The following is a 27,273-nucleotide window of genomic DNA, read 5'->3' on the forward strand; positions in this document are numbered from 1 at the left end:
CAACCAGCTCTCATGTGAACTAATAGAGCGAAAACTCACTCATTACCATAGGAAGAGAATCAAGCCATTCTCGAGGGATCCACTCCAAGACACAAACACCTCCCACCAGGCCCATCTCCAACACTGGAGATCACATTTCAACATGAAATTTGGAGGGCACAAACATCCAAACTGTATCAGGGTTGATCTCATAGAAGTAAAAAGTAGGATAGAGGATATTAGAGGCTGAGAAGGGTAGCAGGAAGAGAAGGATAGGGAGAGATTTGTTAAAAGTTACGGAATTACAGCTAGATAGGAGGAATAAGTTCTAGTGTTCTACAGCAATGGAGAATGACTCTAGTTCACAACAGTATATTTTACAGTTTCCAAAAGATGGAAGGATATTGAATGTTCCCAACAGAAAAAGATAATGAATGTTTAGGCTGGGCACAGTGGCTCATTCCTGTAATCCCACCACTTTGGGAGGCCGAAGCAGGTGGATTGCTTGAGGTCAGGAGTTCAAAACCAGCTTCACCAACATGGTGAAACCCTGTCTCTACTAAAAATACAAAAATTAGCCAGGCATGGTGGTAGGCGCCTGTGATCCCAGCTACTCAGGAGGCTGAGGCAGGAGAATCACTTGAACCCAGGAGGTAGAGGATGCACTGAGCCGAGATTGCGCCACTGCACTCCAGCCTGGGCAACAGAGGAAAACTACGTCTCAAAAAAAAAAAACAAGACAATAAATGTTTGAGATGAGGGATATGCTAATTACCTGATCTGATCACTATATATTATATGTACTGAAGCATCACTATGTACCCCATGAATATGCACAATTATTATTTGCAAATTTTTAAATGGGAAAAAAATCAATTGACAAAAAATAAAGATATTAAATTTTTTTAATTAAAGATTTTAATTACATATTGTCTAATGCTCAAAGAATGCATATAAATAAAATGTTATACAAGTTATAAATATGTTGTGTTTACCAGTGGCTCATTATTAAGGAGGATCTCTGTACTACTGATTTTCATTTCTTTTACATGGAAACATTGAGAGGAGAATTCTGTACTTTAAACAATCGTTTATGAGTTTAACAGGTGGGGTTTTTTCCTAAGTTAGTTAATAAAAGCTTCTGTATCTATCTAAAAGGCTGTTGGATCCATGGGTGAATTGAAATGTATTTCTAAAATGCAGGTGAGACTGATCTTTATGTAGCTTTTTAATTGTTCTGTGATGAACGGGTCCTGGAAAATGAACTTTTGCTATTTGTTGGGATTCTCTTACTGGCCCTTATGTGGGAGTTTTGGTTGTCTCTCACCCATTACATATATTCCACCTTTGTTTCTTATGGAAAAAAAAACTACGCTTCCTGGCCCCCCCGCCCCCCAAAAAAAAAAAAGATTTATTCCATTTTCTTTGCTAATAAAGAGTTGGTATCAAATTATTTTTTAAAAAATTTAAGTAGACTGCAGAAATTGGAATCCATTCTAATGAGAACTTATCTTCAAAATCAAATGCCCAAAGAATTAGAAAGTTTCCCATAAAACTATTTCTGCAGAAATGGAAGGACTGGGTTTTAAGATACCATTCATCAGAGCTTCCCTTCTGGTGGTCCTTGGCAGGTAACACTGACACCTTGATCCTCTTCGCCCTGGGGCAGTGGGTGGGCCCTAGAGCAGCCCTACATCCCAAGCCATCACCTTGGGCCATGAGCACTTACTACTTACCCCAGAGTGCAATACAAACGTTATCCTTTTTTACGTCATAATGAGAAAATGTTTGAAGAGTCTTTACCCTAGATCACAAAGACTCCTTTATGTTCTTATGGCTCTATAAGCCATTTTCTAAGGAGGCCATTTTGATAAGACACAAGTCTAAATCAAAACACACTTTTCAACAAGCTTGTCATTTTGAACAAAACCCTTTATCATACACCAGCAGAGGGTAACATGAGTCGCAGTGTGCATCTCAACCTAACTCTTTTCCTGCACTGGCCCACCCCCAAGGTACACACCTGGGTACCAAAAAGGTAGAGGAAAGCGCAGAAAACTTGTGTCTCTGGGGCTGTTAAGTGAAAGACGTTCACATAAACTTGCCATACGCATTGAAACCTACAGCTGGAAACTAAGAGCATTTACCAACAATTCATTCTAAGGATACTAGAAAAGGTCATCTGTCCAAGATCAAGTCCCAGGTAATTAGCAGACTTCTCAGTCTGGCTACCGTCTTCAGCAGTTACTGTGGAAGCTAATTCAGACATCCCACTTAAAATATACAGAAAAGTCTAGCCTGATAAGACCTTCTAGGATAATGCTGAAGTGCACCCATTCCTTCACTGACAGCAAGCATTCAAACATTTACATGATTACTTTCCTAATGCTTTATTTCTTGTTCTACAAAATCAAAACTTTGGTGAAACGCAGTAAAGTTCTTGAATTATGTGTTCTAAAATAGCATCCTGATACAGTCATAATGTATGTAAAGATGCATCCAGATCTGTTCCATAGGGGTTAGGAGAAAACCTGAGTTTTCTCCAGCTCTGCCATTTCTAGCTGTCTGACCTTCAAGTTACTTAACCTTTCTAAGCTTCAGTTTCCTGCTCTGTAAAAAATGGGGTTAATAATAGTATCTACATCATAAGGTCTTCTGAGGATTAACTGAGATAATCTATGCAAAGCATTTAGCATCATGCCTGGCACTTTGTAAGTGTTCAAAAGGATTGTCTATTATTAGTAATGCCATTAAGTACTATCTTCAAATTCCAAAAAAAAATTAAAAACCCAGTCTAGCCTTCCTCTGCTATCCACCATATTCTAAACTATACATTCGCTGCCAGATGAAAAGTTCTCAGAGAATGCAGGTTGATCCAACAAAATTAAACACTGGAAATGGTAAACCAGCTGCCAAAAATTACACTCACTGTGAATTCCAAAGGAAGATATAAGTGATTGCAGAAAGTATCTGTGATTAGCTATGTTCTATGCTGCTACTCACCTTCAAAAGTGTAGGCATCAAAAGCTACTATTTTCTCTCTCTTTTTTTTTTTTTTCTTTTGAGACAAAGTGTCACTCTGTCACCTAGGCTGGAATGCAGTGGCAGCCTCCAATTCCTGGGCTCAAGTGATCCTCCTGCCTCAGCCTCCTGAGTGGCTGGGACTACTGGCATATGCCACCACACCCAGCTTTTTTTATTTTTATTTTTGTAGCTACAGAGCCCTGTTATGTTGCCCAGGCTGACGTCAAACTCCTGGGCTCAAGCGATCCTCCCACCTCAGCCTCCTAAGTAACTTGGGTTACAGGTATATGCCACCACGCTCTGCTTTTTAAATTATTTTTTCAGAGATGGGGTTTTGTCATGTTGTCCAGGCTGGTCACAGACTCCTGACCTCATGTGATCCTCCTGCCTCGGCCTCCCAAAGTGTTAGGATTGCAGACGTGAGCCACCATGCTCAGCCTCAGTTATTTTTTATCTGATGATTAGAAAAGGGCATCAGGATGGTCACCAGTAATTGTATAGCTTCAGTGATTATCTCCAATTTCTAAATTATCTCCTACTCCAGCCTCTCTCACGGCTCTCAGCTACCTGGAGCTTCCACTTCCCCTGCCAGCACCACCTCTGGTCAGCAGAAGGGTGCGTTCTACCTCCGTTTTGATAAAAGCTAGCTCTCTGGGTTCCCCGAATGACACCCCTATTCACTAATTAGATATTCCAGGCAGAGGGAGCTCCCAGAGAGTGCAAAAGCCATGAGGCAAACACACGCTTCAATATGTGAGGAACACTCCCAGTAGGGCGAACCAAGGGGAAAGCAGTAGACGAGGGAGACAGGGTATGACAGTGGGCTTGATCTTCAGAGCTACGTAGGCCGTTGTAGAGGACTTTGGTGTTTACCCCAAGGGAGATGAGAGCCATTGAAGGGTCCTGAGCAGAGGACTGGCACGATCCAGCTCATGTTTAACAGGATCACCTGGCTGCTCTGTTGGGAACACATTGTAAAAGGGCAGAGCCCAGAGACCAGTCACAGGGTCATTGCTATTCCCCAGGCAAGACCTAAGGATAGCCAGGACCTAGAAATCAAAGTGCAGGTGGTGAACGGTGGTCGGATTCAGGATGTTCTCTGACAGATCGGACATAGGGAACCAGAAAAGCAAAGTTGCCGTGAGACAAGCTGGGAGCAGGGTTCAGGGGAATATGCTGTTTCCATTGCCAGAGTCATTCTTCCTCCACATCCACCCAGGCTAAGTCTGCCTCATCCATCAGACCCCAGTATCTCCTCCAGTCCTGCCAACGCGCCAGGTAGGCTCCCTGCTCCACCAGCTCCCTAAGCACAGGCAAGTTCTCCTTGACAAGCCGCCATACCCCCACCTCCACATGTTCGAGGCCTCCTGCATCCACACAAGAGATGCCATGACACAGTGTTGGTCATTGTATAGTGACCTGCCACTGGGATGCTGCCTGGCTCACAGCAAATGTTCACAAAAATGTGTCTCATTACAGTGAACTTTAGATTCCCTTGTTTTGTTTCTTGTTTTTTATGTTTTTCATAAACCACTTTAAACCCTTTTCATTAGCAACTAAATGAATAAAAGACATAAATTTCATTAAGTCTTCAATCAAGTTCACTGCCTACCTGCCTAGCAAGATGTTACTCTGCCTTGCAAGGGCACTATCCCATCCAGGCCTACAGCTTCAGATCCTTTGATTTATCCTCTTCCTACATTTCACATCCTTGTGAGTCTCTCATGGTGTTTGACATATTCACATCTTCTCCATTTCTACTGCCCCCAACCTAGCCCGAGTTGTCAGCACTTCTGCAGGGATGAATTACTCCCTGCCTAATCTCTCTCACTCCTTCCGTGGTTTCCACACATCACAAACAGAGTGACCTTCCTAACACTCAGATGTGCACAAGCTGATAAACAAAATGCAGAAACATCTGCTAGGACCTGGCATTACTCCAAGTACTTTTGTACATGTTACAGGTTGAGCATCCCTAATCCAAAAATCTGAAATTGGAAGTGCCCCAAAATCTGAAAGTTTTTGAGTGCTGACATGATGCCACAAGTAGAAAACTCCACACCTGACCTCACAGGTCACAGTCAAAACGCAGCCAAAACTTTGTTTCATGCGCAAAATTATTTGGAAATTTGTATAGTATTAACTTCAGACTATGTGTGTAAGATATACAAAAAACATAAATGAATTTCATGTACAGGCTTGGGTTCTGTCCTGAAGATATCTTATTATATATGCAAATACTCTAAGACCGCCCCCAAAAAATACTGGAAATTTGAAACACTTCTGGTCCTAAGCATTTCATATAAGAGTTACTCAACCTGTAATACAAAATGTTCTCAAAGGCCTAGAGGACTCCATGTGAGCTCCAGACCACAGTCCAAACCTCTGTCCCTGGCATTCATGACCATGAGTGAGCTTGCTCAGCCTCCCTGTCTCTTCCCCACGCCAGCACTCTGCTCCTGAGTCATGTGGGGGACGCACGACATTGGAGAGCACATAGAATCACAACACTAAGGATCGGGACACCCAGATCCAGGCAACAGTTTGGACACTAACTGTGCATATCCTATTTGACAAATCACTTACCCCACTGAGGTCCCAAAGCCTCATGTGCTAAATATGACCAATACCTCCACAAGATGTTTTTAAATCATGATTGTTACAAAGCAACAAAAAGGTGCATCAGAGACCTCCTTGTCTATGTCAGTTTGTGATGCTATTACAGAGTACCATAGACGGAGTAGATTAAACAACAGAAATGTTTGCCTACAGTTCTGGAGGCTGGAAGTTCAAGATCAAGCTGCCAGCATAGGTTCTGGTGAGAGCTGCCACATTGCAGGCAGCTGCTTTCTCATGGCAGAAAGGGAACAAGCTACCTCTCTGGTTTCTTCTTACAAGGGCACTAATTCCATTCATGAAGGCTCCTCCCTCGTGACCTAATCACCTCCCAAACACTCCACCTCCTAAAACCATCGCATTAGAATTAGGGTTTCAACACAGGAATTTAGGGAGCACAAACATTCAGTCCGTTTCACACCTCAACAGGGGAAGGAGGAAGCTTTACCCAGATTGGCAATCTTTGTCCATGTGGTAGAGATGATGTGGAAATGGTTCCTCTGCGAGAGGAGAGTGTTTGAAAATGATTGACAATAAGACTTTTTCACCTTTCAAATGCCATGTTGATTTACTATTTCATGTGTCACTCAATTAATAATACTTTGGGTAAATCAACATTGCTAGACCATTGGGCTACAAAGATGAACAAGACACATTGCTGGTCCTGGAAGAACTCAGTGCCCGAGATTGGGGTCAAAATCATAAATTGGCCTTCTTTTCTCCTCCCGTGCAGAAAAGGTGGCAGTGAGCTGCCCCACTGGTAAGCTGGGAGCCTATGCAGGAGCACACAGGTGGTCCGCTCACCAGCACCGAGGAGGCAGGGGCTGCCACCAGAGGCATCTGGTGGCACACATGGTGATGAGCCCACCAGGGCCTGGGGATGAGGCACATTGAGGGGAACACAACAGCAGATGGGGAAGACAGCTGGGATAAATGGGAGATAGGTGACATGGAGAAAAATGTAAATAAATGGAGCAGTTAAGGATATGAGGATAAAGAGGGCCAGATTCCTAAGTACTGGCAAATGTTCATCCAATCACGGAAATGGGGAAGGGTAGAAAAGATTCAAATGACTTGCAGTGGAATTGGAAACATTACCATAAACTACTAGTTTTTAACATGCAAACTCACAGGTGAATGTGTAAATAGCTATAGAAGCATATGTGTTCATTTATGTACATTTTCTATATTTACCTACTGAGAAGGCCTATGAGTAAAGACACCTCAATAGCAATGAGCACACCAAGCACACAGATCCTGATTTCTAAACTCCATCCATCCATACAAGGAACCAGAGCTCCTGGGAGAAATGGCTGAGGCCAGGGCTGAGACAGGGGCAGTACAGATGTGTCTACAGCATCTTGATGTACAAAAAATCAAAGGCTGATGGGGACATGTCAATAGAAGACAAGAGACACCTTGAAGAAGTTCCTGTGGTCCAAATCTGGGACATTTTGAGAATCAAAATAAATAATAGTAATAAAGTACAAGTCTATTGAATAGAATAGGAACCAACACATGCATGCTAATAGAATGCTGACTAATGGAAAGGAACGATGAAATAGAGGTTTGATGGGTAGTAGGCATCAGAATAATCATAGACTATCATGCCCACAACATACTACTCAGATATCAAAGGAAACATGGGAACTTAGTGCTGGAGAAACTAGGCAGCCACAGCATGATGGGGTGATGAAGATTACCATCCACAGTGGCGGGAGGGGTTCACACTGTGTGACACCTGATGTGAAAGGACAGCATCATTTCCAAGAGGTTCTCGTTAGGGTTACATGACCTGAAGCCGGTCATGAGGAAACATCAGAGAGACTCAGGCTGAAGGTCATCCAACAGAATGTAAGGTCTACACTCCTGAAAACTTTCAAGGACACGGAAGACAGAGAACGATTGAGTACTAAGGAACTGTTCAAGCAGGAGGAAACTTAAGAGCTACGACAACTGCATGCAATGTGTGTTCCTGAGTCAGAAAGGAGAAAGGAGCGTTGCTGGGATGCTTGGTGAAATGGAATGGAGTCGGTAGACTGGAGAAGAGTGTTGTATTAATGCTGACTTCATGACTCGGAGGAAGCTGCAGGTTGGTTGTGGGAGAGTGTCGCTGTTTGGAGGCATACACAATGGAGTACTTAGGAGTGACGGGGCATCATGACTCACACCTGTAATCCCAGCATTTGGAGAGGCCAAGGCGGGAGGATTGCTTGAGCTCAAGAGTTCAAGACCAGCCTGAGAACATGGCAAAACTCCATCTCTACAAAAAATTAGCCAGGTGCAGTTGCACATGCCTGTATTCCCAGCTACTCAGGAGACTGAGGTGGGAGGATGGCTTGAGCCCAGGAGGCAGAGGTTGCAGAGAGCCGATATCATGCCACTGCACTCTAGCCTGGGCAACAGAGCAAGCCCTGACTCAAAAAATAAACATAAAAATAAAAATAAAACTGCAGCTTGCTCTCAAGAGGTCAGAAAAAGGTTCTGATAATGAGTGTGTGTATCCAGCTCAGGAATGAGCCAGCTCAGAAATAAAAACGAGGGAGATATGTGAGCTCTTTGTAGCATACTTGTGACTTTTAAGTGTGGAATTATTTCAAAATAAGTTGTTTTTTAAAATATTAATACATATCCCCAGCACTACAAGTGTTGTATTTGTGACCTGCCTGTTCTAAGTCCCCTCATTTGTGTGAATCCTATTGTGCCTTTAAGAAAACCTCCTTTCCTATTCTCCTTTCCCTGTTTGGCCCAGTGGGTCAGAAAATCATAACTCACCTTTCTCTGACTTTTCTTTATTTTAAATCTCTGCAGTCTTTCTGTAGACATTGTTAATGTGATTTCAGTTTATAGCTCAAGGTTTAAGACCAGCGTGCTGACAAGTGTACTGCACACAGCAGGTGCTGAATAAATGTAGTTGAACCCATCTGACTAACACAACAGCAATAATATTAGAAATATTACTTGCATTTTATAAGCATGACTGAATAGTAGAAATAAAAAAACTGAAAATTAACAAAGGAAGATATTCCTAAGCAGTAAGCAAAATAATGCATTGAAGAATATGTTCCAATTGATAATATAAATTCTATTTATGAAACAAACATGTTTTACTCATAGGACCTCAGCAATAGAAATGTTAACCATCATCTCATTCTATTCTGAAGCAAGTGAATGTTATTTTTTATGCTACTGCAACATACGTGTTAATGTTTAATTGAAGGTCAATGCTCATCTGGTATTCTTTAGTACATCAGTAATAAGTGACTGTTACTTGGGTTATAATAAGGAAACAGAATGAAAGAAAAGGGCTTTCTAATCTATGAATAAATAATCAAATAAGCATTTATAAGCAGCAAGAAATCTTCACACATAAAGACATCCTGCTAAATAGATTCGATTCCCACTGCCTTGTTGTGTCTGCAGGATGACAGAATATATAGTGTAGACCACATTCTTAGAGGCTGGGTAGCCATTCTAATTCTAAGGAAGCCTTTTAAAGTTACAAAGCAATCAACGTCTTCATAAGTCATTTTTCTTTGGTTTTTACATAATGGCCAATAAATGAAATTCACTGAAAGCTGAATATTCTAATTCCACGTTACCATACACACGATGAGCAAATGACCACTTTGCAGAGAATTAGACTAATAAAATGTATTTCAGACCAACCTGAGCACAGCTGAGCCAGTCTTAGACATTTCAGAACACTAGAGTTTGCTGAGTTCATTTTCATGAAAATCAGCCACGACTGGGGCACTGAAGACTTCAAGCATAATAATCGTTTTTGAGCATCTGCTACATGCCCAGAGCTATATGTATATTCTTTCACAACAGTTTGCAGAGTAAGAATACAAATGCAGAAAGTGAAATTCAGGAACTTTAAGGAATTTTCCCAAGGCCTCACAGCGAGAAAGCAGCAAAGGCAGAATCTGAACTTGATCTTTTTCGGTGCTAACCTCTGGGCTTTTGCTATTACATTTCCCAAGAGCCATCCCCAAAGCAGTACCTTCCCGTGCAGTTTCCTCAGTGACACAGGGGTCTTGCCTAACTGTTTGATCTGGGTCCCTGGATACTAGGGGATCCACAAGGCAGACACAGAGCCTCATTCAGCTCTGTCTTGCCAGTAACAAGCTCAGTGCCAGGCATGCAACAGCCACTGGTAAATGCTGAATAAATAAATGAATGGGGCTGGGTACAGAGGCTCATGCCTGTAATCCCAGCACTTTGAAAGGCCAAGGCAGAAGCATCTCTTGAGCTCAGGAGTTCAAGACCAGACTAGGCAACATAGCAAAATCCCGTTTCTACAAAAAAATACAAATAAGTAGCCAAGTGCAGTGGCACATGCCTGTAGTCTCAGCTATTCAGGAGGCTGAGGTGGGAGGATGGCTTAAGCCCAGGAGGCAGAGGTTGTAGTGAGCCAATATCACACCACTGCACTCCAGCCTGGGCAACAAACCCAGACCCTGACTCAAAATAAAATAAAATAAAATAAAAATAAAAATAAGACAAATGAATGAATGTTTCCGTTTGGATGAGGAATAAGACAAGCATAGAAAATAACAACCATTTTATGAGCACTGCTATGTGCCAAGCACATTGCTACATATCAATCATTTTATCCTCACAATGACCCCATGAAAGATCCCACTTTGGAAATGAAAGACAGAAGCCTATAGAAAGTTTGAGAAAATTTTCAAAATTAGTCACACAGCTATGTGGATTCAGAAACAAAGCCAAGGTCTGTCTGACTCCAAACCTATGTTCTTAACCTCCGTGTTCTTTCTACAGGAAAGATTCTATGCTGTCACTGTGACATATCTGGAAATACATATTTGCATGCCTTATACAAATGCAAACTATTCTATCAACTCATTTTCCACCGTGTCCACCTCTTTCCCATAGGAAGTATTCAGTAGCCAAAAGAAACAAACAAAAAAACTCTCAAAAATGGAAACAGCCTCAGATCCAATTCTAGGGGAACGGTTAAGTAAATTATGGTATATCCACTCATAGAATGGTATGCAGTAAGTCAAAGAACAATTAGGAAAACAGGAAATATTTTAATATTACAAGATAAATCAGGATACAAAATATGTAAATATTATCTGTACTTTCTATTAAAAGTATGTTTTTTTAAAAGTCCCGGGGAAGAACTAAGAGTTTCGGCAATCAATCAGTCAGTGTGATTATGAGTGACTTTATCTCAATTTCTCTACTTACAAAGCCAGCTACAAAATTTGAGTTGTTTATTGTTTAGAAAATTATTGTATTATTAAAATAACCTACAGGTTACTTATGCCACTCTTTGATTTCTGCATAAAAATGGAGATTTGGTTTCTTCAAATGCTTAATGCTAAACAGCTTAGGGTAAGCTTGGTTTCCATAGCTCACAGATCTTTTCAGTGAACGCCAAAGAGGATTTTTAGAAATGCTGTATTTTAAGCTTGCCCAATGTGTGGAAAGAAGACTAGGAAATCATTTTGTTGTGATATGAAAGGAAAAACAAACCTCTGGAGATGATACAAAAATTTTGGAAGACAAGCAATAATTTAACTGTGTCATCTGCCCACTCAGCACTTAGCCTATTGCCTTGTTCTTGATACATATTTGTTGCTTTGCTGACACATTTCAGTGGGATATGTGGTTCTGAAGCAAGTGTTCTTCCCCAGCAAGAATTTGCCAAGTAAACTAGTTAAGTTGTGAATGACTAAAATAGAAAAAGTACTTACACCAGGTCTTGAATGTGTCATATGACTGGCAAGCTCTAGCAAGCTCATGTGTGTGCATGTGTGCGTGTGGGTGTGTGTGAGAGAGAGAGAGCACGTGTGCACATGATGCCAATAGGCCTTGCAAACATGCTTATAGTTGCTGTTTATAGACAACACAAAAAACACAAAATTTCTCAGGATCACAAGCTTCTGAAGAACGGGCTTGATTATGGGCTCCTCCAAAATACTCATTGTCCCACCACTTCAAAGAGGTTCACAATAAAATTTTCTATCACCAAATGTCAATCATCAAATGTCCCAGGGAAGTAAATGACCAACTGAATTTTTGCTACTTTTCATTCTTTTCATTAAACCCTCAGATTTTCAGAACTATACATTGTTTCTACAAGTATGTCTTCATGATGCTATGGAAAAGTGAATCACTTATATATGTGGTCCAAGCTCATGGTTCAGACTCAGGGATGGAGGCATCTTCACTCACAACTGTCCAGGCAAGAGAAATGAGTTTGTCCACTTCTTTTTAAGTGCAATAGAAAGTGCTCACAAACACCCCCACCATCACCACCACCACCACTACCACCACCACCACCACCAGTCAGGTCATCACCATCACCACTCCTACTACCCCCACCACCACTTCAGCCATCACCACCACCAATACCCCTATCACCAACACCACCACTTTTACCATCACCACTCCCCAACCATCATGACTATCACCACCATCCCTCCCATCATCACCATAACTCATACCACCACCACCACCACTACTCATGGCACCACCACCACTCCCACAATCACCACCACCACTACCACTCCCACCATCACCACCACTATGACTTCTCCCACCACTAGCACTACCATCATCACTCCCACCATCACCAGCACTGCCACAACCACCACCACTCCTACCATCACCACCACCATCACCAGCACTGCCACAACCACTACCACTCCTATCCTCACCACCACTACCACTACCACTACCACCATCACTCCCACCATCACCAGCACTGCCACAACCACCACCACTTCTACCATCATCACCACTACAACTACCACTATCACTCCCACCATCACCAGCACTGCCACAGCCACTACCACTCCTACAATCACCACCACTTCTATAATCACCACCATCACCACCACTCCTACAACCATAACCACCACTTCTATAGACACCAGTACTCTTACCATCACCACCACTCACTACCACTACCACCATTCCTACTGCAATCACTGCCATTCCTACCATCACCACCACTTCTACCATCACCACCACTCTTGCCATTACCACCACTCCCACCATCACCACCACTCTTGCCATCACCACCACCACTCCTACCATCACCACCACTATCACTCCTACCACTACTATCACCACCACTTCTACCACTACCACCATCATCAACTCTGCTACAACAACCACCATTCCTACCATCACCACCACCACTATCACCACTACCACTGCTTCTACCATTACCACTACTATTCCTACCACAATGACTACCACCACTCCTAACACTACCACCATCACCAACAACACTGCTACAACCACCACCATTCCTACCATCACCACCACCACTCGTATCACCACTACCACCGCTTCTACAATTACCACCACTGCCACGGTTCCCACTACCATTACTTACACCACCAACTCCACTCTCACATTTACTATCATCAGCACCATGACCACTGTTATTATCACCTCCACTAGCACTCCAACCACTATCATCACTGTCACAATACTACTATCACCTCTACTTATTAGTAGAAAGAGCAAATTATCCAACTTTCTACCTGTTTATTATGATATATGCACTGAAAGCATTTACTGGAGAAAAAGGAACATTCCTTAGATCATATCCAAGTAGCCATAATACAGAGAACCCAACAGAAATAGCAAAAAACAAAATGCCACTCAGCCACACAATGAAAAATACTAAAAAGGACACACATCAAAATATGAATGGTGGCCATCTCTACAAAGGATCTCTACAAAGGATATTTTTCTTTTACTTATACTATATATCTCAATGCCTACATATTTTTACAGTGATTATGCATTGTTTAAATAATTTTTTTAATTTCTAGTTTCAGAAATGAAAGATAATTTCCAACTGGTATCTTCAGGCATTTCTAAGTAGGATTCTGTCTGGAATCGATTTGCATAAATTATGAAGCCAAACAGAGCTGGGTCTGAATTCCTGCTGGGGCACTTCTCATCTCTGTGACCTTTCTGATTGATACAATGGACACGAGGTTGTAAAAAAATTCATGATGTGATGTATGAGAAACCCTAGGCACATAGATGGCTAATTTTCATTATCTGTCAAGCCTTGCTATGCTATCAAATTCAACTGTAAAGTATGCACCCACCCACCTTTCTCATATAGCCTTCAAGTTAATACAGTCTTGGAAAGTCCTCATGACAGTAGAGGGCAAGAGAGGACTTTATGGCTGACCAGGGGTCCAAGGTATTCATACTATAGGGTCAGGATTTAAGAGCAGGAGTTCTGAAAAAGCTGTCTCAAGTCAAACTCTAATTTTACTCTTTACTAGCTGCATGATCTTGAACAAGTCAGAATCTCTCTAAGACTCAGTCTCCTCAACAGTGAAAGGGACAGTGAAACTACACCTAGCTGGTGACTTTGTTGTAACTCTTGAGAGCAGACTGTCTGGCTCAGGGTTTGCAGAGTGTCAGGGAGAGCCATTGCCATGGCTGTGAGGCAGGGGAAGAAATATTCCAATTAAAGATGCTTTATTAGTCAACTTGCTAAAATTATGCCCAAACTGAATATGTGCTAAGAAAGCAGCTTTTGCAAAAACTGAATAGACTGTATCTCTTGGTGGCACTTCTCAGTTAATTTGAAAACTTTTGTAAAATTCACAGGTCTTTCAGTGCACAAAATTAACATAACCTTGATATACTAATAAAAATATAACAAAGTTTTAAGAGTGATACAGAGGTAGGAGGTGGATACAGGAGTGATACAGACACCAGGTCTAATTGAGGACTGGTTAAAACAGGGAGGCAATGGAAGCACCTTTTCAAAGACACACCCAGCATGCCATGTCAGTTTACCACTGCCATGGCAACACCTGAGAGTTTCCGCCCCTTTCCATGGCAATGATCCAACAATGCAGAAGTTACCACCCTCTTCCTAGAAATTTTTGCATGAACTACCTCTTAATTTGCATGTAATTAAAAGTGGGTATAAATATTACTGCAGAACTGCCTTTAAGCTGCAGGAGCAATCACAGAACTATACCACTGCCACTTCAATAAAGCTGTTTTCTTCTACTACTGTCTTGTCCTTGAATTCTTTCCTGGGCAAAGCCAAGAACCCTCCCGGGCTAAGCCCCAATTTGGGGCTTGCCTTTCCTGCATCAATACTGCCTAAAAACTGGGCTACAACAGAATATCCTTTCAAGGTCCCTTCTTAATCCTTAAAATATTGAAGTGAGATTCAGGAACCCAAGCCTGGAACCCAGAACTTCCATTTTCCCATTTTGGGTTATACAGGGAAATGTGATAGATCAGGCCTACACACAAAACTGTGATCCTTTTTAGCCATTTAAAAATATGTAAACTCTGAAAGAGAAACTCTTATTTAAAATGTAAAGGCAGGCTTTCCTACATAAGAATCATTTTACACCATATTCTTCATTCTAATTGAATTTAGATGTATGTTCAGTCATCACCAAAATGGGTTAATTACTTAGGCTACAACTAACTCACTTAGCAATCTAGGTGCACAGCTGATAAATGACCAACTCTGTGTAATGAATATTGAAGTTTATTAGATATAGTCTAAGAAAGAAATTAAAAGGATAATTCTTTATAGCATACTATCATATCCTACCCCAGCCTACCAACAAGGCCATGGGAAATTTCTGGCAAGCAATCCACCAACTTACACATTCAGCCAGTGGTTCTTGGGCCAATTCCATATTAACAGTAACTTTGTAGAAACTGCACTATTGAAAAATGTTTTATTGAGTGCTGTGTTCACTAACCACATTTGGGGGACAAGATCAATAGAAGCCCAAACCTCAGCATTGCACAATATACCCTTGTCGCAAACCTGCACAACATGTACCCCCTGAATCTAAAATTTAAAATTAAAAAATAAAAATAAAAGGTCAATGTGAGTGGCTGCAGGAATGTGGGGGAAAAAATAAAATCCAAATGGTCACTTTTTCAGTTTCTCCTTCATTGGCTTCTTTATCCTTCTCCATGTCTACAAGGGATTTTGGACACTGGAAACACTATTGGCACTGAGGCTATTTTTGGAATCATACAAATGAACAAATTCAAACGCCATTCATTATTTCTCTCTACTGGTTTTTGGTTGCAGTCAGTGTTCACTATTAAACTGGACATGGCATTTAATTCGTTCCTATGAATAGATTTTTCATAAGTAATTTGCTCTGCTGGTGTTTTCACAAAAAATTAGCTAGACATATCTGCTTGTCAGTGCTCAAAAACCACAGGTTCTCTCACCCTTTTAGTGGTAATCGCTGCAGCCTGTAATCTTTTAAGACATAATTTTTTTTTGTAGAATATTTTTCAGCATATTCATCTCTAATAGAATTCAGAGTATGAGAGGAGCACTAGTGAGCAACCACCATCATCATTATTTTTTAAAATATAATTCAAACCACATTGATGTGTATATCCCTTTCTGGGAATGGACAAATGGAACACACCAGTGTTAGGCCCAAAGCCAAGGGGTATGTACAAAATTGGTCTCTGGCTAATGACATGGCACAGGAACAGCTTAAATTCTTTGAGTGACGTAAAGGTATCAAGATACAACAGCTAGTCAAAAAAAAAAAAAAAAAAAAATAACCCTAGAGGATTAAATAAAATATTTCCACTAGCCTGAGCTATTCCAATCTGGATGAAATCCAATCAGAAGGCATAAAGCATTCTAGAATATTAGTTTCTTGGAACAAAGCAGAATTAAGCTATTTTCTTTTGGCTGAAGAACAGCAATACAAATAAAACAGTGACCTTCAATTCAAAGGCGATGTTAACAGACAGAAATCACAAAACAGCAGTGATAAGAATAACTAACAAAGAGCAATGCTTCTAGCACACTGTGAACCTGCATATGTACTGGACTCAAATATGCCTCTATAAATACTAAGGAGAAGCTCAAAGATACACTGTAGAAGGCTCTGTGGGACACATTTTAGAAGTACCTTCTCAAACTCCTCAGATGACATGCAGATTTTAGAAATAAAATTTCATTAAATGGGGACATTCTCCAGAGCAAAAATGCAATAGTAACAGAATGCAGATGGAAGAAAGACCTCAGGTCCTTGGTAGAACCAACTAAGTTCACCTTGTGGTTTCACATCAAGCAGTTACACCCTTGGCCATTAGGCTCTTCACTGGTTAAGTGTATAACTCCACGGACAGAGCTCCAAGACCTCTGAGCTACAAAAATAAGAGTAGTTGGCAGTTCAGTGACTCTTACTAGGTATTAAAGCCTAACTCCTGGATACAGATGGGAACTCCTGGTAGGCGCTATCCAGGAGTATGAGGACTAAGCCAGAGGCCCCTGAAGACAGCGGGTGATTGTACCTTGTTGGTGGCCACCTCCCCAGCATCTACTGCACTGTGTGCTGTAAAAGGCAGTTAAGATTTATAAAATGAGTGAGAAGACAGTCTCACTTTAACAAGAGACATTCTCTTTAGACACTTTAAAAAACAAATCTTGGCTTTATAATGCTTTAAGCTAGCATCTTAAAGATTAACATCATAGATTGCACAAAATGTGATCCTAAAGATAAACCTCTGAAGATGAATAAAATGATCACGTAAACACGTAAAGGGATGCATCTTTGTATGAAATCCTCTAGTATATGAAAAAAATCAAATCATAAAACTGATTTATCTACTTAAGAGTTAGGAGACCCAGATTTTAGGCCTGGATTCATCCTAAACAATCTTGTAGTATAATTTTAGGGTTTTTTTTTTTTTTTTTTTACCACCCCCCTACCCCCTCCCCTTTTTTTTAGACAGAGTCTCACTCGGTCACCCAGGCTGGAGTGCAGTGGTGCGATCATAGCTCACTGCAGCCTCAAACTCCTGGGCTCAAGTGATCCTCCCACCTCAGCCTCCCAAAGCGCTGGGATTACAAGGCGTGAACCACCACACCAGGCCTTATTTAACGCCTCTAAGAGCCAGTTTACTCATCTCACATATGAAAAATAACACTAGACCAACTCGTGCCACCAGATTATGTAAAACGGCGAGAGAAGAATGCCTGTGAAGAGTTTTTACAAATACAAGTAGAAGAGTTGTTACAAAAGTAAAAATGATTCCAAGAGATTGCTGTCATGGGTTTAACTGCCTCTTGATTCGGATTTAATTCTACTCAAGGGGTGTCTCTCTGAACCTCAGCCTCTATTCAGTGTGTCCAACACCTAGAGGACTGTCAAATAGAGGAGGAATTAATGGCCAGTCTTGCCCAGTGTTTACTTCTTCAAAATGTAAAATGTCCATCCCTAACCCCTGTCCTAACTCGCTCTCTGTCCTCCATTCACACATGTAGGACATGCAGCAGTCTCTCTTTAGGGCCCCAAGAATCAGTGGTTCTGAACCACCTGGAAGTCATAAAGCCCTCTGAAGAATACTGGGACATGTTGATATACAAAATTCTATCTTATGCACTAGCAAAAATATCAGTAACAGACAATAAGAATCCATTATAGGTGTGCAATGTAAAATTAGAGTGAGAAGCACAGGCGTCCATGAAAAATAAAAGAAAAAGCAAGCTATAACACAAGAGATGATAGTTTCCGAGTATTCCATGGATAATCATTTGCTATGAATTCATCCATTTTATCATCTTGCAGACACCTGAAGACAAGCAGAAGCAGGCATGGATGTGCTGGTGTTTTAAGAAAAGAATTAGAGGCCGGGCACGGTGGCTCAAGCCTGTAATCCCAGCACTTTGGGAGGCCGAGACGGGTGGATCACGAGGTTAGGAGATCGAGACCAACCCGGCTAACATGGTGAAACCCCATCTCTACTAAAAAATACAAAAAACTAGCCGGGCGAGGTGGCGGGCGCCTGTAGTCCCAGCTACTTGGGAGGCTGAGGCAGGAGAATGGCATAAATCCGGGGGGCAGAGCTTGCAGTGAGCTGAGATCCAGCCACTGCACTCCAGCCTGGGCGACAGAGCGAGACTCCATCTCAAAAAAAAAGAAAAGAAAAGAAAAGAATTAGAATATTGCGACTGCATTACTATGCCAGCTTTATTCTGAGGTTGATTCTGTTCACCTGAGAGCCCTCTCTTAATGAATAATCCTGAATAGTTACACACCAGATTCTTGCAGGGGAGGATAAAATCTCACCGCAGGCCCTTATTTATCCATCATAGGCTAAGACAGAGATCTTGGATGTGATTATAGATATGGTATTTCTAGAAAGATGATGCAGTCCATCCATCTCTCTTCTCTTGATATTCTAAAACCACTTCCTGAATTAAGACAAAGCAGTTAATGGAACCAGATCATGTGGCCACTTATAAAACTGCCTTTGCCCACACGCATTTTGGAGTGATACTATCAGTTTATAAGGACTGGCCCCTGTGTGTCAACTGCTTTTGAGAATATTGTCTTTCACATTATGTAGGGAGGGAATACAGCCCGTCTTCCCTGCCCTTAGGTATCCATGAGGAGGGGTTTTCCCTGTTGCCCCACCACTTTCATCTCTCCAGGGAGACGGAGTGAACTTCCCCATTGGTAAACTGGGACGTAAGACTGAGCATGTGTAACTCAGTGCTTCCTCTCTCCCTCCTTGGTGGAGGCCAGGTGACCTTGGGCAGCACTCATTTGCTCTGCTCCTCCAGAAACTCATGTTTACAAGGCCAGGCCTCAAAAAAACAGGTGCCTGCAGCTCATCACTGCCCACAGCTGCATGGGCAATTCTTGTTCTGGGGTTTGGTATTAGGAAGGCCATTGCTGCCATATACCCAAGCTACATTCTATAATGTTATGTTCTCAGGAACAATGCTGATATTTACACCATCTTCTTCATGCCTTCATGTTATCTCTCACTTGGTTCATAACACGGAAAAGCAAAATGTTATTTTGGGGCTGTGCCTGTTATTAAGCTATTGTCTCTCCCCTCTAAACGTGTCTTTTTATCTTCTGTTTTGTGATGCTGAGGCTGGACCTCTGTAGACCAACCATGTTTCTGACTTTGCAGCCAGCTCCAAAGAGACTGTAAGGCTGGAGGAGGAAAGGGAATGTGCTCCTTCCTGTCTGCTCCCTGCTTTCAGCTTCTTGCTCCTATCTGCCGCTCCCTAACAATAGGCTACACCATTTCAGTGTGCAGTTTCTCCAGCACTCATAGGACCAGTCTCATTCCCTCAAAGACACCGTCCCCGAGATCGGCTAGTGTCACCCTCTTGGGCATATGGACCCAGCCCAGTAGGGCCTTCAGTCAGCTTAGGCAGCACTAACTGAACTTTTCTCAGCAAACTGGGAAAATACCAACAATGCAGGAGAGGCAAGCCCCCAAACTGGGGCTTAGCCCAGGAAGGTTCTTGACTTCACCCAGGAAAGAATTCAAGGGCGACCTGGCAGTGTGAGACAGCAATCATCTTTAATGAAGGGTACTGCTCCTTGCAGAGCAGGGCTAACTCATAGGCAGCATGCACAGAGTCAGCAACATATGGGCTCTCGGAACTGTGTTTATTCCCACTTTCAATTACATGCAAATTAAGGGTGAGCTAATGCAAATTGAGGGGTGGGTTATTTAGAACTTTCTAGAAAAGGGGCAGTAACTTCTGAGTTGTGGCCATGGCATTTGCAAGCTGTCATGAGGCTGGTGGGATGTCTTATGCTAATAAACAATGAGGGCAGCTAGGGATGGCTTTTGTCGCCATCTGCTGGTTTGCGCCAGTTTCTTCACTTGACCCTGTCTGGACCAGATCCTGTTTGGGTCAGCAGTGTTGTGAACACAAAAGAAGTCCTGCCAGTTTCCTACCTCACCACCATTATTCCAGTCTTCCATTCATCTCTTCTTCCCTTTCCTGGCAGACAGACTTCTGCAGCCACTGGGGCTGTTGGGGTGAGGAAAGGCAAGAACCGATGTTTCACTCTCTCCCTCCCTTCTTCCTCCCTCTTTTTTGGTGGTTGTGGGGTGGGCTACACATGCTTACCCAAACAACCAGGAGCATTTGGTGGCAAGTTTATTGCGCCCAGTGCTGATGGCTGGACAATTAATTCCCTAGGTCAGTGGCTTTCACAGTTTGTGACAGTGACTCCAGGAAGGAAATTCACCATGACCCGGTATATACATGGAACAAAAATGCAGCCCACTCTAATATTGTATTTGTTCTATTCTAGTTCATTAAAAGTGAATGCTGGTCTTCATCCTTTAAATGGATATTGTCACCTGCTAATGGATTGGACCAGTACTTTGAACGACTGCCTTGGTACTTCATTTGGCTTTGCATGCTCAACTGGCACATCCTCTGTATGGGGATGGGGGCAGGGCTGCTTCCCTAGGCTGTCTCCTGGGATGCCCAGGGGCCCTGCTTGCGTGCCTGGGTCCTTGGGGACCTAGAAGTTTCCGGTTTTTCACAAAACAGAGGGGCTATAGAAGAGCCTTTTCCATTATCCTGACTCTTCCACTCTGATTTCTTCCTGAGGACTTCTTACTATGTTTGAAGATGGCAGTAAAGTGGCCTGTGGGTTCTAAAACCCTGCAAACACAGCCCCAAATGCGATACCAGTTTACCCTTCTTGTAGATACCCCCAAACTTCAATGTGATTGTCTTGAAGCCCTTCACCCAGGGGAGGGAACGAGCTTGCAATAACCCCTGTGCTGCAGGAGAGGGGAGGGAAAAAGTTGTCACAATGCCTTGAGCCTAGCTCTTCCCCCAAAGGCAGTCTCTTTTCTTCTTCCTTCCCTTAGTCATCTGTGTATAGACACATGGGCAAACTTTTCCAGGAATTCCTAATCTTAGCAGTCTTCAGTAAGAGACTTGGCTTCAGAGCCTGTCCTTAAAACAGTGAGGTGCCCCGTGTCTTTTATTCTTAACTGTGGCCTATCTCCACTCAAAGTTTGGCATTTGGCATTCGGTTGTCAATGGTTATTTTACATTCTCAAGTCATTTGGTTAGGTTAGTTGTCAGGGTGGTTCTGAGAGTCAAGTGTCTAGCCTAGCTTTGTTGTTACAAATGAAAAGGCCAACTCCCATTTGACCAGGTACTGTTGGCTTTCTCTACAGGATTTGGTCCACATCCATTAGTGCTCTTTGTTGTCCACGTCAGTACAGGAGAGATTCCCCAGGACCTACAGGGTCGCTGTCTGTTTCCAGGATCAGTGAGTCACTCCGTCGTGGCCTGTTACGGCTCTGTGTGACCACAGAGAGGGCCACGGTGGTGTGGAAGCAGGGAGCAGGGGTCAGCCCTCGCTCTGCGTCAACCACAGTGATGTCCCCAGTGATCAGCCTTCGTGGGGATGCTCAAGTCCCTCTTGATGATCTAGTGATTCATCATGTTCTGCGCCCACAGAATACATCCTGGAATAATGGTGGTGAGGTAGGAAACTGGCAGGACTTGTTTTGTGTTCACAACACTGCTGACCCAAACAGGATCTGGTCCAGACAGGGTCAAGTGAAGAAACTGGCGCAAACCAGCAGATGGCGACAAAAGCCATCCCTAGCTGCCCTCATTGTTTATTAGCATAAGACATCCCACCAGCCTCATGACAGCTTGCAAATGCCATGGCCACAACTCAGAAGTTATTGCCCCTTTTCTAGAAAGTTCTAAATAACCCACCCCTCAATTTGCATTAGCTCACCCTTAATTTGCATGTAATTGAAAGTGGGAATAAACACAGTTCCGAGAGCCCATATGTTGCTGACTCTGTGCATGCTGCCTATGAGTTAGCCCTGCTCTGCAAGGAGCAGTACCCTTCATTAAAGATGACTGCTGTCTCACACTGCCAGGTCGCCCTTGAATTCTTTCCTGGGTGAAATCAGGAACTTTCCTGGGCTAAGCCCCAGTTTGGGGGCTTGCCTCTCCTGCATTGTTGGTATTTTCCCAGTTTGCTGAGAAAAGTTCAGTTAGTGCTGCCTGAGCTGGCTGAAGGCCCTACTGGGCTGACAGTGTCATAATTGAATTGATGAGACAAAAATCACCAGAACAGACTGTTATAAGACAGAATAGGACCAATATTTTAAAATGTTTGCGCCAGACAGACCATCAGAGAAATCCGACATAACAGACATATTATATGAAATGGTTAACCTTTGATGTAACCACGGGACTGCACAGAAAGAATAATGCTCACTTAAACCAGACCAGAAATAAGTTCTGTACAAAGAGTAAGGCCACCGCCCGTGCACCTGATCTCAGCAACAATTCTGGAAGCAAGGGAAGAAGACTGTTGCCATTCTACAGACCTGAGTTTACAGGTCTTCCTGCAGGAGCTTCCTGCCCAGATGTTCTGCCTGCAGTTACAGTAGACCCTTGAACAACACAGGATTTAACATGCGAGTCCACTCATAGACAGACTTTTTCAATAAATACAGTCTGTATCGGGAGTTTCAGATCCTTAATCCAACATGGATAAAAAATACAGCATTCACCAAATGTAAAACCTGCAGATATGGAGGACCGACTTTTCATATCCACTGAAAACAAGACTTGAGTACATGTGGATTTTGATATCCACAGGCATCCTGGAATTAATCCCCCATGGATATCAAGGGGAAACTGTAGTACATATTGCCACTAAGGGGAAAATGATTCCTTCATAATGATCCTAAAGTCCCCCGAAGTTTAATTCCCGTAACTGACATTAATCATAGCATATTTTTCCGATTGCTTTGGGGTGGTCCCCCCCCACACAAAAATCTAATTGCTCCAACACAGAACAATAGCGGTTTTTTTCATGCCATGACAGGGCACTGGGAAACGCGTGGGAGAAATGGTACAGTGGGCAGAAATGTCCATTTGATTTTTTTCAAGCCCATGGCCAGCATCCGAACAGCTGCTACCCTGAAATAATTTTAAAAGGGAGAGAAGCATGATGCTACCCTGATCATAAATGAGCATAGTCTTCCACACGGGTCCTCTTTTTCTTTTCATGATGTCTAAAGAAGTCATGATCTACGCTGTGTGGATATCTATTTGTCTTGCTTTGCTTAAATTTGGGAAGTTTTATTAATAGGAGTTTGGTTCAGGATGTTGAGGCTTCCATGGTGAATCCAAAGCGATTGGTTCCAGCTGCCAAGAAGAAAATGAATACTTCTGAGTGGAATGGACACAGAATAACATCCTTGAGCGGGACTAACAGTGTTTGAAGCACTGCGATGTTTATGCTGGAGACACTTGTTCCAGTGTGGATAAGTAGAAAGATCTATTTCATAGAGCAGTCCGGGCAGAGCTGTCCACATTCTACAGAACTCCATTTGTATCAAATACCATGGTCATTCCAGGTTAAGCACCTCTAGCATACTATGTTTTTTACTCAAAAGTCAAGCTTCTATCAAACATGAAAAAGAAGCCCGGATTTGGGAGGAATCTCTTCCTTTCTCTCAACAATAGTTTCCAAATATCTGAGACATCATTTTTGAAAGTCCTTAAGGCACTGCTTTTTTTTTTTTTTTTTTTGAGATGGAGTCTCGCTCTATCACCCAGGCTGAAGTGCAATGGCACAATCTCAGCTCACTGCAAGCTCCGCCTCCCAGGTTTACGCCATTCTCCTGCCTTAGCCTCCTGAGTAGCTAGGACTACAGGCGCCCGCCACCATGCCCAGCTAATTTTTTGTGTTTTTAGTAGAGACGGGGTTTCACCATGTTAGCCAGGATGGTCTCGATCTCTTGGCCTCATGATCCACACGCCTCAGTGGTGGATTCCAGGCATGAGCCACTGCACCCGGCCAAGGCAGTGCTTTTTAAGAATTTTTGTTTACTTCTTGTTTTTTTTTTTTTTTTTTAATTTTTGTTTGTTTTTCCTTTTATTTTTTTTTCTCTATCTTTTTTTTTTTTTTTTTTTTTTTTTTTGCAACAGAGCCCTTTTTGACATGAAATCTTACTGGACTAATAACAGATAGAAACCGAAGTACTCTAGATGAAGCTTCCCTTTCAGCCTTCCCTAAAGCATCTCTGAGGCTCCTCAGAACACAGTTTGAAAAGCACAGCCTTCTGGTGTTCTGAAGAGAATACATGGATCCAAAAATGTTGAAGAGCTGTAAATATCACCAACCCCAGGTTGCCAAGTTTCTGTTGCTGCCCAAAGTCCATATGACATAAATGAACATTTCATTGTATAAAGTCTTTAAGAAAAATAAAAGATTTATATCTTTTGATATAGTTTTGATATTTCTGATTTCATAAATATGCATCAAATATTAATCTCAGCCAGATTTACTTACTTGGAGCATGAAGCCAAATCCTCAACTATGGTGCTAAGGATTTTATTAGAATTCTAACTTTCCAGAGAATATTTTTAAATATTTTCTTCTAATTTTTTCTCTCCTAAAAACCTTTTTTCTTTTTTTTCCCATCTGTAGTGTGGAAAAGAATAAAAAGCAGATAACATTATCCATAATACTCCAACCACGGACAGCCTGAGTTAATATGTTGACATAGCTCCTTTCAATCAGCATAGTTTTTATATGTATCATTTCCTCTGTTTCTCTCATCAGCCCAGCGAGGTAGGTAGAGCTAATGTTATTGTACTTATTTGGCAGATGAGGACATCATTTCTCACATCAGGACAGACCTGGCTCTGGAAAAAAAGCTGGGAAAAGTACCAGAATGGCATGCCCATTTTCCATTGTCAATTTTCATGATCCATACCCACAGTTGCTTGCTGTTCACCCCAAATGAAAATGTAACCCTTCCAGTGACTTCCTGCAGAGGTAAAGTAAATTACCTGTGGTTATTAATGCAGTCGACGTCAGAACTAGGTGTGCAACCTGAGGTGACTAGTAGCAACTTCCTCTAACAAACCTGTAAACGATACGACAACACGTTTCCTACCTGCTGCTCAGAACCACTTCTGCCCTGTGACTATCTGGGAGAAGTAAGAAACTTACGAACTTCACATTTTAGCCCTCATGCAGAAAAGCCCCAAGGGAAAAAATGGTAGAAAACTAAAAGTAGTCAAGTTTAGGGAATGGCAAAAATGAAGCATTAGAAAAGCTGAGAAGAGGCCGAGTGCAGTGGCTCACACCTGTAATCCCAGCACTTTGAGAGGTCAAAGTGGGAGGATCGCTTGAGGCCAGGCATTCAAGACCAGCCTATGTAACATAGTGAGACCTTGTCTTTATAAAAAATTTTTAAAATTAGCCAAGTGTGGTGGCATGCACCTGTAACCCCAGCTACTTGAGAGGCTGAGGCAGGAGGATCACCTGAGCCCAGGAATTTGAGGCAGCAGTGAGCTATGATCACGCCACTGCACCCCAGCCTGGACAACAAAGTGAGACCCTGTCTTAAAAAAATAATAAAATAAATAAAAAGAGAAAAGAAGAAAACATCCTGTGGTAAAAGCGAGGAGCAAAGAGGAGAGGAAGAGAGCTAACAAAGAGAAAAGTCAAAAAGACTATATAGTGGGATACATGCGAGTAACCAAGACGTTGGTAATGAAAATTCGTTATGAGCAAATCTCACTTCACAATAAACTCCCAGAGGAACTAATTATGCTAAATGTTCTGGCCGTGACTTAGGGAGTAGTCATCTCTAAGTCACCCTTGGGTATATGGAAGTTGCCACACTCAGTAGCAAACAAGGGCTGCTTCAGTGTCTGTCTCCTGTCAGGTCAGTGTTCTACCAAGCCTGTCAATTGCAACTTATTTTGTGTTATGAGACAAGCTGGCACATTGTATAAAGGTCAAGTGGAAAACTGTCCCTTCTGCTACATCGCTGTCATCAGCTACTAAAGGTCATTCCGCCCAATACATGGCTGTGATGGAAAATAACTTTGTTTGTCTACTGTGAAATATGAAAAAGTCCCTCTGCTGTGAGCTTTCTGGTTTCTCTTTACTCTCAACAGGCATCAAATTAGCTGCGCTAAGGTTATCTAAGAAAATGATTATCTAAGAAAATAATCGGTTCACAAATAAATTTGAACACAAAAACACAAAGATATTAAAAAGTCTACCTCTAACAGATCGAAAATATCTAAACATTTTACTGGTGAGTGTAATTTAACAAACATTCATTCTGAATGTATATAACCCAAATATTTAGTTTGCACCATCTTATTTAACTCTCCAAACAACCCTATTATCCCATTTTATAGATAGAAAAAATAAAGCTTAGGAAGAGTAATTTGTCCAAGCTTATACAGCTGGCAAATGGCAGAATTAAACTTTGAAGTCAGGTTTTTAATGAGGTTGACCTGAAAAGTGCTAATACTTTATAATTCTATTGTTAGTAGAATTATCAGCTATTAATAACGTAATAGTGATAATAAGATGATAAGAGATAATAAGATGAATTCACTTGTTCACCCAACAACCACTTCTTGAGAGGCTACTTTGACCAGGCACTATGCTAAGTGCTGGGGATAAAAAGTAAAAATGAGATAGGGTCTCTTTCTTTCCCCAGGAGGCTTACAGTTTGGCCAAGAGGACAGCCAATAGCTATACTGAAATACAATATGTATGAGGATAGAGAAATACACCAACCACTCAAAAGAAGGAGCACTGAAACCAAGTCTTTTTTGTTTTTTAGAGACAGGATCTTGCTCTGTCACCCAGGCTGGAGTGTAGTGGTATGATCATAGATCACTGCAGCCTCGACCTCCTGGGCTTAAACAATCCTCCAGTCTCAGCCTCCCACGTTTGGGACTATAGGTGCACAGAACCATGTCTGGCTAATTTTTTATAGACATGGGGTCCCACTATTTGCCCAGGCTGGTCTAGAACTCCCGGC

General features: G+C 42.1%; 1 protein-coding gene across 7 annotated transcripts in view; it reads right to left on the reverse strand.

Annotated features, from left to right (window-relative positions):
- Nucleotides 1-27,273, reverse strand: part of DISC1 (DISC1 scaffold protein) — a 406,407-nt gene that overhangs the window by 281,931 nt on the left and 97,203 nt on the right. For 2 of the 7 annotated variants that reach the window (XM_023191801.2, XM_023191800.2), the window contains one exon: nt 22,487-23,617. The exons of 3 other annotated variants lie outside the window; for them this stretch is intronic. In XM_023191801.2, coding sequence (XP_023047569.2) covers nt 23,555-23,617 — 63 coding nt within the window. In that variant the 3' untranslated portion in view covers nt 22,487-23,554. Of the gene's footprint in view, nt 1-22,486; nt 23,618-25,117; nt 25,249-25,270; nt 25,348-27,273 lie in introns of those variants that run through there. 2 more of the 7 variants (XR_002726289.2, XM_023191799.2) reach the window with 2 other exon arrangements.

Source organism: Piliocolobus tephrosceles, chromosome 1, assembly GCF_002776525.5.
Source record: "Piliocolobus tephrosceles isolate RC106 chromosome 1, ASM277652v3, whole genome shotgun sequence".
In the NCBI taxonomy this organism is placed as follows: Eukaryota; Metazoa; Chordata; class Mammalia; order Primates; family Cercopithecidae; genus Piliocolobus; species Piliocolobus tephrosceles.